The following is a 14,828-nucleotide window of genomic DNA, read 5'->3' on the forward strand; positions in this document are numbered from 1 at the left end:
AGCCTTAGCGTTGATTTATGATTTGTAAGAAAGCATGAAACAAATTACAACTATTCAATTATCCTAGAACTTCTCACAGAAAGGGCCTTGTAAGGGCCTTAGAAAAATTGTGACAATTAAGCAAAAGTACCCTCTTCAGACAGTTGTATTAACAAAATATTTGTAATTATATGGCCATTTGTAGCATTAGGCTGGTTTGAGCAGCAAGTCACCAGGAGTTAAGATTGTGCTGATGTGGTGCAATTCGTTCAGGAGTAGCCACACGTCATGGAAATAATCCAGGTGTCTTTTGGTTTCAAATTTGACAGGGTTAAGGAAACTTGACTACTCACAGTCTGTAGAGCTTTGGAGTTCCCAGGAAAAGCAACTCGGGTAAGACCTGCAGATTGTTTCTGTTCAGGCGGCTGGGTGAAAGCGAAAAGAGAAATAATCGTGAGGAGTATGCAAAAATCACCCCTTAAACCTTCAAATTTTAATCCCTCATCTCACAAATAAATAGTATTCTCCAATACCTCCTCATAGTGGCTATCCTTCATTTTTGAATCCAGACAGCAATAGCTAACTTTATTGATTCCACAGGAGGAGAGAACAGTTGGAGATGGGTCCACAACACTGCAGTTCCCTTTCTCTTACCCATATTTCTAGCCAATATTTATCTTTCAACCAACATCACTAAAACAATCTCTCCAGTCATTATTACACTGGCGTTTCTGACAACTTCCTGTATACAAACTGGATGTCATATTTTCTATATTATAAGTGTAACTATAAACCTAAAACATACCATTAAGGTACTTCATTGCCAAAAACCACTTTTGGAGATCGAGGAGATCTTCAAAGGATCCATATAAATGCAAGTTTTCTTTTTTAACAGTATAGTACCTTAATTGCTCTTCATTTGACATCAATAAAAATTGAAAGAAAATCCAAGAAAAAGTGATATCGCACTTTAAAAATTCTTATGGTGTACTCACAGGCACACCAGGAGCTCCACTCTCCCATTTTTAAATAATAAGAACACTGTCTGTTTTTAATATTCTTCATATGGTGCCTGTCAAAGGATAGCTTTGTGTGTTTATTAAAGGTCTAAGCTCGAATGGACACAGGTGCTACATATGCATCAAATGAAAAATGTGTTACATATTTGGCTGGGGTATGATAACAGCTTGTCAATTCCACGAGGTGGTCCCAAGATATTACAGAATGTTAAAATGTTCCCGGTGGGTGCGCAAGTCAGTTAAAAATCTGTGAAGTCCATGAAGAAGGGCTGACACAGAGTTAACGAGAAAGTGAAGTCTGAAAAATTCTTTCCTCATGCCCAATGGCAAATTGGACTTTATTGTTTTTAAATCAGCTCAGTAACTTTCACATATTGATCAAAACCCTCTAATTATATCAACTTTCCTGTCACTGCTAACTTTCAATGAATTAATTTACTAGCATCTATAGACCCATCTTGTTACAAAATTGTGATTTGCTTATTCTCAGTCACTACATCTGACTGTCAAAATGTCATAAATGATTTTTTTATGTGCCTGGTTTCAAGGCAACTTAAGTTTTAAAAAAAAAACTACCTTTATTATGGGAAGTTGTGTTTAACCTTGCTCAATCATAAGATCCCTCAGCATGTAGTTAATCCTACTGCTCAGCTAGTGACTGTCTGTGGCATTACACCACCTTAATATCAACAAATTTCCCATAATGCACATTAAGTACATGTTAGATTACTTTTAGTTTTTCTCGTGTTCCCTGGATATACATTGGGAAGAAGCAGCCACAATGCCTGCCATGTGTTTTATCCAAAAAAATAACAGCTGGAAAGTGCACTCAGCTGCACTCCAGTCAAGGATAGAATCACGCCTGGTTGTGATGTCTTCCTCAGCCAAGCAGCTTGACAAGGTTCACCGTATAGGACAATCAATCAGTTAAGTAACATACTGGTGAATTCATGGCACTCCGTGAAGTGCTCCTGACCAAGAGTCAGTACCTCCAGGAGAGAAGGGAAAGTTGCTCAGGGTCAGACAGAAATCTGGAATTAGGGAGTGAAAAACAAATCACAATTTTCTTGTTTTTATAAAGCGCATCCATTCAAGCTACCATTTGAAAGCAGTGGGATCACCAGTCTTATCTTCGGACAGATGACAGCTACTGCTTTTGTGAAATACAGTCCAAGTATTGTCGGCTGATAATATGAAGTGTGGTCGGGGGGGGGGGGGGGGGTGCGGTGGTGGTGGGTGCGCACGGGAGGGTATAACACAGTGTGTCTAACATTTGGAAACATCCGTTCAAATGGGCTTCGCATTTCAGGAGAAAGTAGAAGGGCCAGCATCCAGCAAACATTGCCACAAAGGACCAGTGCAAAACAGATGTGGGAAAAACAAACAGCAGCCTGCCATCTGAATTGCTAAGAAGGCACTGCTCAGTGCAAACAGGCTCCATTCCTCAATTCAACATCAATAGCCATAAAAAGGTCAGGCAGAACCCAACCCAAAGCAAAGGAGAGACACTGAGAACTCTGCAATATTAGCAAGTTTGTTCATGGGCAGGAAAAAACTGCGTTAGCAACGGGCAATGGAAAAAGAAAGCCTTTCACTGTGACATTTAAGCATTGACTTATCTATGCTAACACTTACATAATGCTCATTGAAACACAGTTTATAGGAAGATGTGACATCCATCCAACAACTAGGCCATAGATCTTGTTCATATTGTAATTATTTATTTATTATAATACTGCTAATTCCTTCTGATACTCTGCCCTTAATCGCTGTAAATAAAAGCACATAGTGATAGGAAGTCTTCTATGAACAGAAGGGGTAGTAAGGGTGGTGCTGTATCAATCTAGTTCCCTAATATTAATGGCTTTGGATATCACATGTTCCTGTCCCAATGGATCCGAGGTACCAATATCCAAGTCCATTTTGGGGTTAAATCCTAAGTTTAATAGAGTAAGCAATCTTGTGAACTATACTGAATGCAATGGTTAATATGTTTGTTTCTACTGACAGTGTTAATGCACCATGAAGTTGCTTAACCTGTCCATGGAGATCAGTGCTGCCATATCCAATGTGCCATCAGAAAATTATAAATCTGTGTACAAAGTCAAGTACTCTCAGCTTTACCCTTGTAACCACTAAGTAGATGACCGGATTGCTTTTCACTGAGGGTGGTGAAACTCTGGAAATCTCTACCCCGGAGGATTGTAGTGCCTAGATCACTCAAGGTATTTAAGGAGGAGGTGGATAAATTTTTGAAAGATCAGGGAATTGAGAGCTATAGGGAACTGGTACAGAAGAGGAGCTGAGGCTTGGAGTACATCAGCCATAATTATAATGAATGGTGGGTTAGGCTCGAGGGGGCAGGTAGCCTACCCCTGTTCATATTTTCTTCTTGTTCTTGTGTGGGTCCAGTGAGAAAAGAGTGTAAGCCTCACATAATGTGAACAACAACATTTTGTTACCAGCTCCCCCCTCAGATAATGCAAACATCAATGGGAACATCTGCTGTAATGTTATCTTGATGAGGAATGTAACATCGCATTCCTTAAATTGCCATGGTTCTGCCTATATACTTACTAACTTAGCATATCATATGAGAAAAGAAAGATTTTCATTTATATTGCAAGTTTCACACCCTCAGGACATCAAGAAATACTTTTCAATGGTGAATTTTTTTTAAAGCGCAACACGCAACATCGTTGTAATGCAGGAAATGTGACAGTTTACTTGTGCACAGCAAGGTGCCACCAGTAGCAAAGATATAATGACCAGCTCTTCTGTTTTAACAATAACTGTTGACTGCTGAAAACTGGCCAGCAGGGGAGAGCTTCTGTGCTACCATTAGATCTCTGGCATTCATTTGAGACCTGACGTTTGGAGGTTTGTTTGGAAGACAATACCTCTGACAGGGGTGCAATGGTTAAGTTACCAGACTAGTAATTCAGAAGCAGAGACCAACAACCCAAGGTCCTCATTCACATCCCACCATGGCATCTGTGCAATTTAAATTTAGTTAATAATATGGACTTCGGCGAATAAAACAACTAGTCCTTGCAATGAAAACCAGAAAAACTACCGGATTGTTATAAAAAACAATCTAGTTCACTAATGTCTTTCAAAGGGAGAAAACCTGCCATCCTTATTTGGTTTGGCCTGTATATAACTCCACCAAAGTGACTGAATCTTAACTGGCCTAGAAGACCACTTTAAAGGCAATAAACACTGGCTATGCCAGTGACACACAGATCCAAAAAATTGAATTAGTAAAAGAAAAGTTCCCTCAATATTGCGTTGCAATTGTCACCTTAGATTTTGCATTGAAGGTTCTGGAATGGGGCTTCAACCTTTTAGCTTCTGACCCAGAGGCAAGGCTACTGAACTGTAGTTTATTCTTTACGATGTTATTAATGTTGTAAACTATACGTGAAAGTTTTAAGCACAGTTTCCTTGATAGCAAGTACTGTTTTGCCAAGTGCATCCAAAGGGGAACACGAGCTGACCTTCTGCACCTGACAGGAGTCCTGCAAGGATTTGAGTGGCGACTAACCCTCAGGAGATGTAGCCTGAAGAGCTGCCCCAGGGAGCCTTGAAGGCTTATGACAGCTCAGCAGCTGTCAAAGGTTCCGTAACTGCTTTTAAAGGACTTGGATATTCAATGATATTCAAAAACTATTCAAATCAGCACAGTAGTGTAGTGGTCAGCATAACACTATTACAGCGCCAGCAACCCAGGTTCATATTCCAGCCACTGTCTGTAAGGAGTCTGTACGTTCTCCCCGTGTCTGCATGGGTTTCCTCCAGGTGTTCCGGTTTCCTCTCACATTCCAAAGACGTACGGGTTAGGAAGTTGTGGGCATGCTATGTTGGCACCGGGAGCGTGGTGACACTTGCAGGCTGCCCGCAGAACACTCTACGCAAAGATCCATTTCACTGTGTGTTTCGATGTACATGTGACTAATAAAGATACCTTATCCTATCTTGTCTTAAAATAGTTTTAAGCAACAAAAAAGGTATTTAAAAATCTAAAACAATGACTTTAATCATAAAGACATTAAAATATTGAAGTTTAATTTGAAACAATATTTAAAGTAAAATAAAAAGCCTGCAATCACCTCGTACCACTGCATCAGAAACCGGGATCAGAAATCAGAAAACATCATAAACAGGATCATTGTTCTTACGTCACTCCTCCTGGTTTGCAGCCTTGATGTGAAGTGAATCTGGACCCTCTCTGCTGTGACACAAGAGGTTCTGCAGATGCTGGAATCTGGAGCAAACTGATGAAGGGTCTCGACCCAAAATGTCAACTGTTTATTTCCCTCCATAGATGCTGCCTGACCTGCTGAGTTCCTCCAGCTTTTTGTGCATGCTCCTCTCTGCTGTGAGCCTCTGCTCAACCACTGGGCTCAATGAGGACTCGTACCATTGTGCCCAACAGCAGATCAGACAATCAGAAATACTGGCATTTTTCACTTCATCCTGGACTTCCGCTTTTCACTGTACGCAAGTGGCAGTCCAAAATATGCTAAGCTGCGTACAGCTGACAGCCCACAGCATCAGCCAGCAGCAACTGGCCCAAAAACAAATACATGTTAAAAGTGTTTTTTCAAGAAAGCCTTTGCTTAAGTTTTTCCTTGTGTTTTACATAACAATAAGAACAGGTTTTTACTGCCCAGCTTCTTAAGAACTGATTGTGTCATTAACGAAAGAAAGATGTCAACCATCACCAAAAAGATCTTATTCTCACCACCCTGCACGTCTCTACAGCTGTATGGCAAGAGGGCATTCCCCCACTACCTCAGCTGCAGTTCCTGTAGTTGTGTCAGGTGGGAATACTATTTGGATCACTCTCTGGGAGAACATTAGCCCCATTTGTATTTTCTAATTTACGCACTTGATTAGGTAAAGGAAATGTTTCCTTTTCGACCAGGGTCTTTCCTCTGAGGGGTTTCTACAGCAACACACCCACTCCTGCCTTTATACAGAGACGCTGAGGACTTGTACTGCAAGGTATGACTGACAAATAATGGATGAGCAATGCACAAATAAGAGACCCATTGATTCACTTCTGGTCAAATCCTCTGGAACATAGTATCACCTTTTTCAATGTAGCAGTCAGCAATGTTCCAGAAAATAAATGAGGCTTGATTCACAAGCCAAGGGAAGATTCAGGGGTGGGCAAAGGGCAATAATTATTACACCTACTGTGCTCAATGTATTTTTTTCTATAGCAAATAATATTATGCATTGCTTCAGGCTATTGTTCATCCTCTCCTACACTCCCTATTTGAAGACCATTTCAAGCAACCTCAGACTGCCTTTAATGATGAACACTGCTTGGCTCCACCAGTGGAAACTTTTAACATGTTATGAATTGTGAGTGGGGAAAGGTAAGCAGGCAATCTGATACAGGAATACTTGATTTTTTTTGGCTTTAATGCTTAATCTCAGCAGTGAGATGGAGCCAAGATTACTTCCAGGACCTTTTATTTTCAATCTCAGCAAGAATCTTCCCACATTTCACTTAACTCCTTGGAATTTTAACAGGGATTAGGTCTGCTCTCTATTCTGTAACACTCCTACATAAACAATTTAAAGGGCCAGGCCTGCTTTAAGGATATTATCCTTATCTCTGTTAGATTACAATCAAGCATTCCAGCAAGGTGATTCGCCTCCAAACACGTGTGACACACCAGTGCTTCAAACAAGGCTGACCACCAAAAAAATGCAATGTGATTGTGATCATTAATCCATCATTCCACATGCGATTCTGCCACATTCAAACAGTTCTTTTACCTTCACAGGTTAAGTCCTATAAATCTATTATTCTGGAGATGGTTTACCACTAAATCCAGAAAACTCAATGACATACTCAACGGTTACATGAAAAGCTGGGTCTGCAAAACTGAGTCTACAATTCTCCTGCCCAACCAAAAGAGACATATTTAGCAATTTCAGCATGTGGAATGGATATTTAAACTCATGCCTGGAATTCAAACTAAACCAATGCTGCCAGGGGGAAAATGCTTTGTCAGTGGGAAATGCTGTGATGCAGTAAAGGCTGCCCCAAGGCCCAACAGCAGTCAAGCCCTTCCAAAGACATCCTTCTGCATATAATCATGAGCAGAATGTGGTGTTATTTACCTGCTTATGCAGGTTTTCCAACCACCCTCCCCCCCACTGCTCTCCAACAGCAAAGGTTCACGGCCACACCTTGGACCACTTCCCACACTTTAGGAGCTACCTCTCAACAAGGGAAGAACGAATGACGCAATTCACTGCAGCTTTCACTACGCCAGCACAGCTTTTGGTAGATTGAGGAAAAGGGTATTTGAAAGAAATCAAGATCTCAGACCTGGCACAAAATTCATAGTATATTGGGCAAGAGAAACCTGTCCCCCATATGCTTCTGAAACCTTGACTGGCTACAGCAGGCACCTCAAGGCACTGGAAAAGTACAACGAACATTCTCTCTGCAACATCCTACAAATCCACTGGAAGGGCAAGTGAAGCAACGTCAACATCCTCCCCCAAACCGACAAACCCAGCGTCAAGGCCCTAGTTACAGTCAGCTACATTGAGCAGGTTACATTATTCACATGCCTGACACCAGTCTCCCAAAACAGACACTCTGTTCCAAGCTCTATCATTGCGAAGACATTACCAGGAAGACAGATGACAAGATTCAAGGATGTGTTCAAAGCCTTCTGCAAGAAAAGTAACATGCCCACTGACTGCTGGGAAATTCTAGCCTTGACCACTCAAAGTGGAGGAGGAGCATTAAAGAACCTCGACACCATGCATCAGGAGCATACAGAAGCCCTGTATCAGTGGCAGAAGGAGCAGACCATCTAATAAACCACCCACTTGCATGCCCCATAGGCCTCCAGCCGCCCCATCTGCAGAAGAGTCTGCCGTTGCCACAATGGCCATTAGCCAGCTCAATCCCACAGAACTTGAGTGGAAGCAGATCAGCCTCGATCCCAAGGGACTGCCTAAGGTGAAGTAGTATGTAAAGCACCGGCATATAAACACAAACCATGTAAGTGACAGAGTACTTTCCATCCTTTGTATGAAAGATACCCTATTTGTCACTATTAGTTAGTTTCTGCCATTGAGCAAGATCTTGTTTAATCTCCACATCAGCACTTGTTGTAGGTCCAGACAATGGTTTGAAACTCTTGCTTAAAAAAAATTGGATTATTTCGCCAGTATTGACTGTCTGACACTTCTAAACTACATAAAAGAAAGTCATTAAAGCACTGAAAGAAATAATTCAAGGTCTATTATAACCAGAAACAAGCAGACACGCAGCAGATTAACAGGCAGACACTACTGAGTGCTTTTTAAATTGATGTCAGATCAAATTAATTTCTGGTTTCTCAAGACATGCACTGTGTTTCATTTATTTGTGTCCCCACCTATTTTTTACACCATCACTGTTCCATATTGCTGCAATTCCTCACCAAACTTCATCCTTTAACTAAGAAAGCACCTTATGGGTTGTCAAGAATTCCGTGAATCTCCCATAATTAAAGATTAATCTCCCAGACATTGCGACATGTGCCCAGAAGGAAACTCGCAGGGGAATCTGAAATAAATGTGCTTACTTTATTTCCTCATTTTCTTCAAAATCTTTTTGTTTGTAAATTGCAGAAGTATGAGAGGCAGGGTGACAAAGGCTGTTTGACTGGGTGAGGCAGCTGGAGTCACAAGATCATTTGCTGTACCACCAGGAGTACCTCCAACCACAGATGGCATCTTTAAGCACAACCAATTATTTGTTATTAACCACCCATCCATCAGGAGATAACCTGCGATGTGCTTCAAAACCACAGTGCGGGGAGGCTCTCTGGTGTGAAGCCCCAGCAACAAGTCCAGTTACAGCCTGGTGGCACTGAAGCCAGGACTGAAGGTCACAATCCTTCAATTAAAGTAGTTGTGCTGGAGTAGCGCGTATACAGAGGCTTTGCAATAGAAGATAAGGAAAGAATACCACCACCAGGTATTTGCCAATATTCATCAGCTCTTGTGTCACGGGGAGAACTAACTGCAATACCTGGGGAAAAGCTTAGTCTCCGTTACCTTGTTCTACTGGCTGCAGACTTCAGAATAAATCTGCATTCAGACTGCCAGTCTCCATTATTTCATGCTTTCCTAGGATCCCTGCTGCTATACACTTGGGACATTAGATGACACGAGAACATGATGTTCAGAATGGCCACATTTTTCAAAGCAAACTACCTGGAATCTCACATGCAGCAAACCAACAGTGGTTTAAGGTTCTGTCTGTGCTATGGAGTAAATAATCCTGATTAGCGCGAGATGACATACTTTGGGAGGACTAATAAGGATAGGACATGCACAATGAATAGTAGGGCTCTAGGGAGCACTGAGGGACCTTGTACAAAAACCTACGATCCCAGATGATTGCAGAACAGATCGATAAGGTGGTAGAGAAGGAGCATGGGGTAGAAGCCTTCATTAGCCAGGGCAAAGAATATAACAGAGAGGTTATGATGCAGCTTTGTAAAACATTGATTAGGCTACGGTTGGAGTACTGCATGCAGTTCTGGTTACTAAGCTAGAGGAAGGATGTGATCGTACTATAGATGGTGCAAAGGAGATTCACTGGGATGGAGCTTTTTACTTATGAGGAAAGACTGGACAGACTATCAGGTTTGTTTTCCTTGGAGCAGAGGAGGGTGGGGGGGGGGGCATGCAACCTGATTAAGATATACAAAATTATGAGGGTGTAGACAGTGTAGAAGACAGAAAGCTGTTCCCCATAACAGAGATGTAAACTTCTGGGAGGGCAAAGGTTTAGGGTAAGGTGAATGAGGTTTGGAAGGGATCTGAGGACATTTTTTTTCAACCAGAGGGTGGTTGAAATCTGGAACACATTGCCTGACAAGGTGGTGGAGACACAGCTTCTCACAGCATGTAAGGAGTATTCAGACAAGCACTTAAATTGCCAAGCCGTACAAGGTTATAGACCAAGTAATGGTAAATGCGATGAGTGCTGATGGCCAATTGATGGTCAGTGTGAACATGGTGGGCACAAGGGCCTGTTTCTGTGCTGTACAACTTGATGAAATGCACTCAAAGGAACTGTCTCTTGGTTCAATAAAGACAATGAGCGGGGAGATGCGGGTGGTGGACGAAGAGAAATTAAAACTGCTTTTTTGAAAAGTGAAGTCACAGCCAACACTGCCAGTGTGCAAAAGACCAAGAGCATCCTGATGACATTTAAGAAAACAGACTTTGCTCTAAATAAATTGCCACTGATGACTTTCCCTTTTGGTGTCCCTCTTTAATAATCTGGTGCAATAACATGGGTGCTACACTAGGGGAGAAGGAACAGGATTGATTTTCATGATATACACAGAAGAAATCAATCCCTCGAGTGAAAAACAGACAAGGCTTGAACAACATTATTCTAGACCAGAATGACTACTGGCCAGTCAAGCCGAGAGCCTTACTTAGTTTTCACCAGCTGAGCAGCAACATGACATTACAGTTCCGATTCATTCCAAGATGGTAAACCTGATACTTCAATTGCACTTTCTTGCTTTTACTTTATTATTATCCTACAATGACTTGCCGCTTCACCCCATCCCCCACCCACTCTGCCAGCTTTCTACTTTGATTGTCTTTCTCTTAGGCTTAATTGCACCTAAATTTATTGCCAAAGTTGAGAGAACAGAACTGCAGCCCAGTGCCATAGTCCCCAGAATAAATGAAGCCTAGTTTCTTGTCACTGCAAAATATGACAGATGAAGGAAGCAAGATAGATGAACTGCTGAGATGTCATTTTCTCCCTCCCTCTCCCTTCCCAAAATAGAAGCAGAATATGCCACCCTCCTTAAGCAATTGGCAGGAACACTAGTCTTGAGTTCTGAAATAAACACTAATTCTCCTCATCCACTTTGAAGTGGCTGCTAATAAGACTTGACTTGCCTGCAGAAGTTCCCTCCCTCCTGTGGGGAACTGTCTAGCCTACTCTCTGTGCCTCCCCTTGATGTCACAGTCAAGGTCAGGGAACTTGCTGTGCAAAGGAATCGTGGGAACATCTCTTCTACTTTCCCTGCAGGCTCTGCAGGTAAGCAAACTGCTACAGCATTGAAAAGAAGTTGTTAGAATCGGAAAGCAAACTCCAGGTGCTTTTTCAAGACATCTCATGGAAATCAAAATTCAATCTGTTTCCTTCTTGAAGTGAAGGGAAAAGAATATGATGGAAATTCATTTACAGGTTAATACAAACTTCAAGTGAACATTCTTGCAGATTCCACAGGCACTTAAAGATAAATTGCTTGTCAGATAACAAAGTCTTCACGTCAGGTTGACTTGACAGCCACTAACAATGGGAATTTCCGCAGCTTATTCCTAACAAATATGAAATATTTGCTCTGGGGCTGACAGCTGTGACTGCCTAGAGGGGGCTCTGTGCTAAATCACGTTCCATGGCTGAAATTCAGCCCGATCTCCCACACTCCAGTCAGGCCTTACCAGCTATAGATCACTGTCAACAGTTAAGGCAGCCAATGTGAAGCAAACTAGAAGACAGCATTGAACACCAATAAAAAACACCATTCCTATAGATGTAATTGCATTCTAAGCTAATATTCGGTGCATTCATGTGGGATGGCGAGCTCTGGTTCAGGAGGGATGATTAGAATGCCAGAGTTCCCTGAGGTGGTATGAACGAAGACCCATCCATTTCTGACAGGAACATGCATACATCAAACCTCATCTGTACTACATTTGTTTGAATCAAGCCTCAGCTGAAGTTTGGGACAGCAAGTAGCATTTGAGATTTCATTCTGTGCAGTCTTACAAAAGGTATAAGCAAAACTATGTGTTTATAAGATTAATTATAATTACTGCAGCTAATGGGTCTTCAGCAGTGCAGCCAGTTCAGAGGAATAAAACAAGTCCTTTGTTTTTAAAATCTTCTAATATGTTTACACAACAGTTCTGATAATTGTATAGTGATTTAATTATTATTCATATTTAATATTCAATTTAATATTCATTAATAACTAGGAATATTGGTAGGAACTACGATATCACCAAGGCAGCAATGTAACAACTGCTCTTACAGAATAAAATTCAGGTTGGTTTGATCTTGTTCCATAGTTAGTCTGCCAGAAACTAACAGATCTCACTAGTAGAGATACACAGATAAATTATTCTATACTGCACTGGTGCAGCAATATTTCTACATATGAAAAAAAAAGTTTCTAAATAAGGTTAATGTCTGTGAATAGCAACGTGGTATAATCAGCAGATGCTAAGACTTGGAAATCCACTATGGGAACTGGATTCACTGTGACTCACATGCTTTCGTTGATCACAACTACAAATATGTGTTATACATAATTATTTGGAACTTCTGCAAGGCTTCCATCAAGTCAGTTGCTTCAGTGGAAGATCAGATGAAGAATTAGCAGAGTTATTAACATCATTCCTTGGGGTTTCTACGAAGAGAGAACCCCACAGAAATTCTCCCCAAGTTTCAGTGAAAATGTACACTGTAAACTTTGTGGTGAGTTTCAAACACTGCTCTGGCCAAGACTTATCCCTCAAACCACATCAATACAAAGAATATTGTCTGATTATTATGTAAATGCTGTTTGTGGGACCTTGCTGTGTGCAAATTGCCTGTCGCCTTACATCAGTGGTTACACTACTAACATACTTCATTGATTGAGAGGCACGTTGCAACCTTGCAGTTGTGAAAAATGTCTTTCTTCTGTGCTGAGTGCTCACCACTGAATCTGAATACAATCGTACAATGAGAAAAATTTTAAGCCCATTTTCAGTTACCACAACAGTTTCTTCTTCTTTCCACTTAAAATGAAGTTATCTCATAATTTAGACATAGAATATTCAATGTCACAAACAAAAAACTAGTTTCCTTCTTACTATGCCTTTCTACCCATCCTCTGGAAAATCAACAGGCTTGGTCATGCTGACACCCTTCTTTGTCGACAGTATCACATTCACTTACGTCCTCAAACTCCATCACATCCTCAGTATCCTTACCCCATTATAAACATCCCTGTGCAAGGCAACAATGGGCAAATACTCCCAATCCAAGGTAAAGCTGGGTAATCTCAACCAGTCTGGAGCTAAATTGAGTAAATAGGCCTAAACCTAGGCCAAGCAAATCAAAACTCCTGGTCTGCGGCTAAAGAGTGAACCTCCTCTGTAGATGATATTAAAATAGGTGGTGTTGTAGACAGAGTAGTAGGTTATTAAAAATTACAGGGGGATCTCGATCAGCTGGGTATGTGGACTGAGGATTGGCAAATGGCTTTCAATCCATATAAAGGTGAGGTATTGCATTTTGGGGGATCAAACCAGGGTAGGACTTGTACAGTGGATGGTAGGGCCCTGGGGAGTGTTGTGGAACTTTGAGACCTAGCACAGTTCGCTGAAAGCAGCATCACAGGTAGGTGGTGAAGAAGGCGTTTGGCATGCTCACCTTCATCAGTCAGGGCACTGAGTATAGGATTTGGGAAGTTATGCTGCAGTTATGAAAGATGTTGGTGAGGCCGCACTTGGAGTATTGTGTACAGTTTTGGTCACCCTGTCATAGAAAAGATGTTATTAAACTAGAAAGAGTGCAGAAAATATTTACCAGGATGTGCCTGGACTTGGGGGCCTGAGTTACAAGGAGAGGTTGTACCGACTAGGACTTTATTCCCTAGAACATAGGAGATTGGGGGCGACCTGATAGAGGTATATAAGATTATGAGGGACATAGACAGGGTGAAAGCACAGTCTTTTTCCCAGGGAGAGGGTGCTAAAAACAAGAGGGTGTAGGTTTAAGATCAGAGGCGAGAGATTTAAAGGGGACATCAGGGGCAGCTTCTTCATGCAAAGGGTCGTGTAAATTTGGAATGAGTTGCCAGAAATAGTGGTTGAGGTGGGCACATTAGCAACATTTAAAAGCCATCTAGACAAGTACATGGATAGGAGAGGTTTAGAGGGCTGTGGGCCAAATGTGGGCAGATGAGACTAGCTCACTGGGCAACACAGTCGGCTTGGACGAATTGGGCTGAAGGGCCTGTTTCCAGGCTGTACGACTCCATGACTTTGTAAGCACACGAGAACCAAGGACAAACTGTGTACATATCCTGGACTGGGCCTAAATGAGGGAAATACATCTGCAAAACTAAGTAAATGCCCCCAGACTTAGGTTAATAAAGCCAAAATGTATTTTAAACCCAGAAACCAATCTAGCCTGGCCAGGCTAAATACACTAAGACAGAGGTGAAATGGAAAAAATACATAAACTGTGTTTAAACCAGGGAATACCAAGATTGGAGATAAACTAGGTAAATTACCCAAACTTGGTGAAAGCAGGTAAACACACCCTAAGAAATACCGAGTCAGTCCACTTCTCTCTCTGCCTCAAAGCTTGCCTTGAATGGTTCCAGATAATCAGCCCTCATTTGTATAGATGCAGTGGTTAGCTTGGTGCCCTTATCCAAGATGTCTAGGCCTCAAGTACTGGCATTTACTCCATGAACCTCTTCACTGTTCTCTTTCTTCAAAATGCTTTTGGTCCCCTGTCCAATACATTGGCAAATAAGGTACAAAGCCTCAAAAGGAAAGTAAACGATGATGTCAGTAACAACACTATGATGATCCATGCCTGAAACTGCAAAAGAAATGTCTTGAGAGATCTACTGTAATATTTTTGATATATAGATTTAAAGAGCAATGTAATATAAACTTAGGTATGACTCTGTAGATAATTATATAACATAACATCAAATATTAGCCTTAAAATGTAATCGCAGAAAATGCAGAGAATGA

General features: G+C 41.4%; 1 protein-coding gene across 7 annotated transcripts in view; it reads right to left on the bottom strand.

Moving 5' to 3' along the window:
• The window catches only part of slit2 (slit homolog 2 (Drosophila)), a 369,641-nt gene that overhangs the window by 349,618 nt on the left and 5,195 nt on the right, over positions 1-14,828 (bottom strand). For all 7 annotated transcript variants that reach the window (XM_052037389.1, XM_052037413.1, XM_052037405.1 and 4 more), the window contains exon 4: positions 333-404. In XM_052037389.1, the coding sequence (XP_051893349.1) occupies positions 333-404 (72 nt within the window). The remainder of the gene's footprint in view (positions 1-332; positions 405-14,828) is intronic.

The sequence above is a fragment of the Pristis pectinata genome, chromosome 2, assembly GCF_009764475.1.
Source record: "Pristis pectinata isolate sPriPec2 chromosome 2, sPriPec2.1.pri, whole genome shotgun sequence".
In the NCBI taxonomy this organism is placed as follows: domain Eukaryota; kingdom Metazoa; phylum Chordata; class Chondrichthyes; order Rhinopristiformes; family Pristidae; genus Pristis; species Pristis pectinata.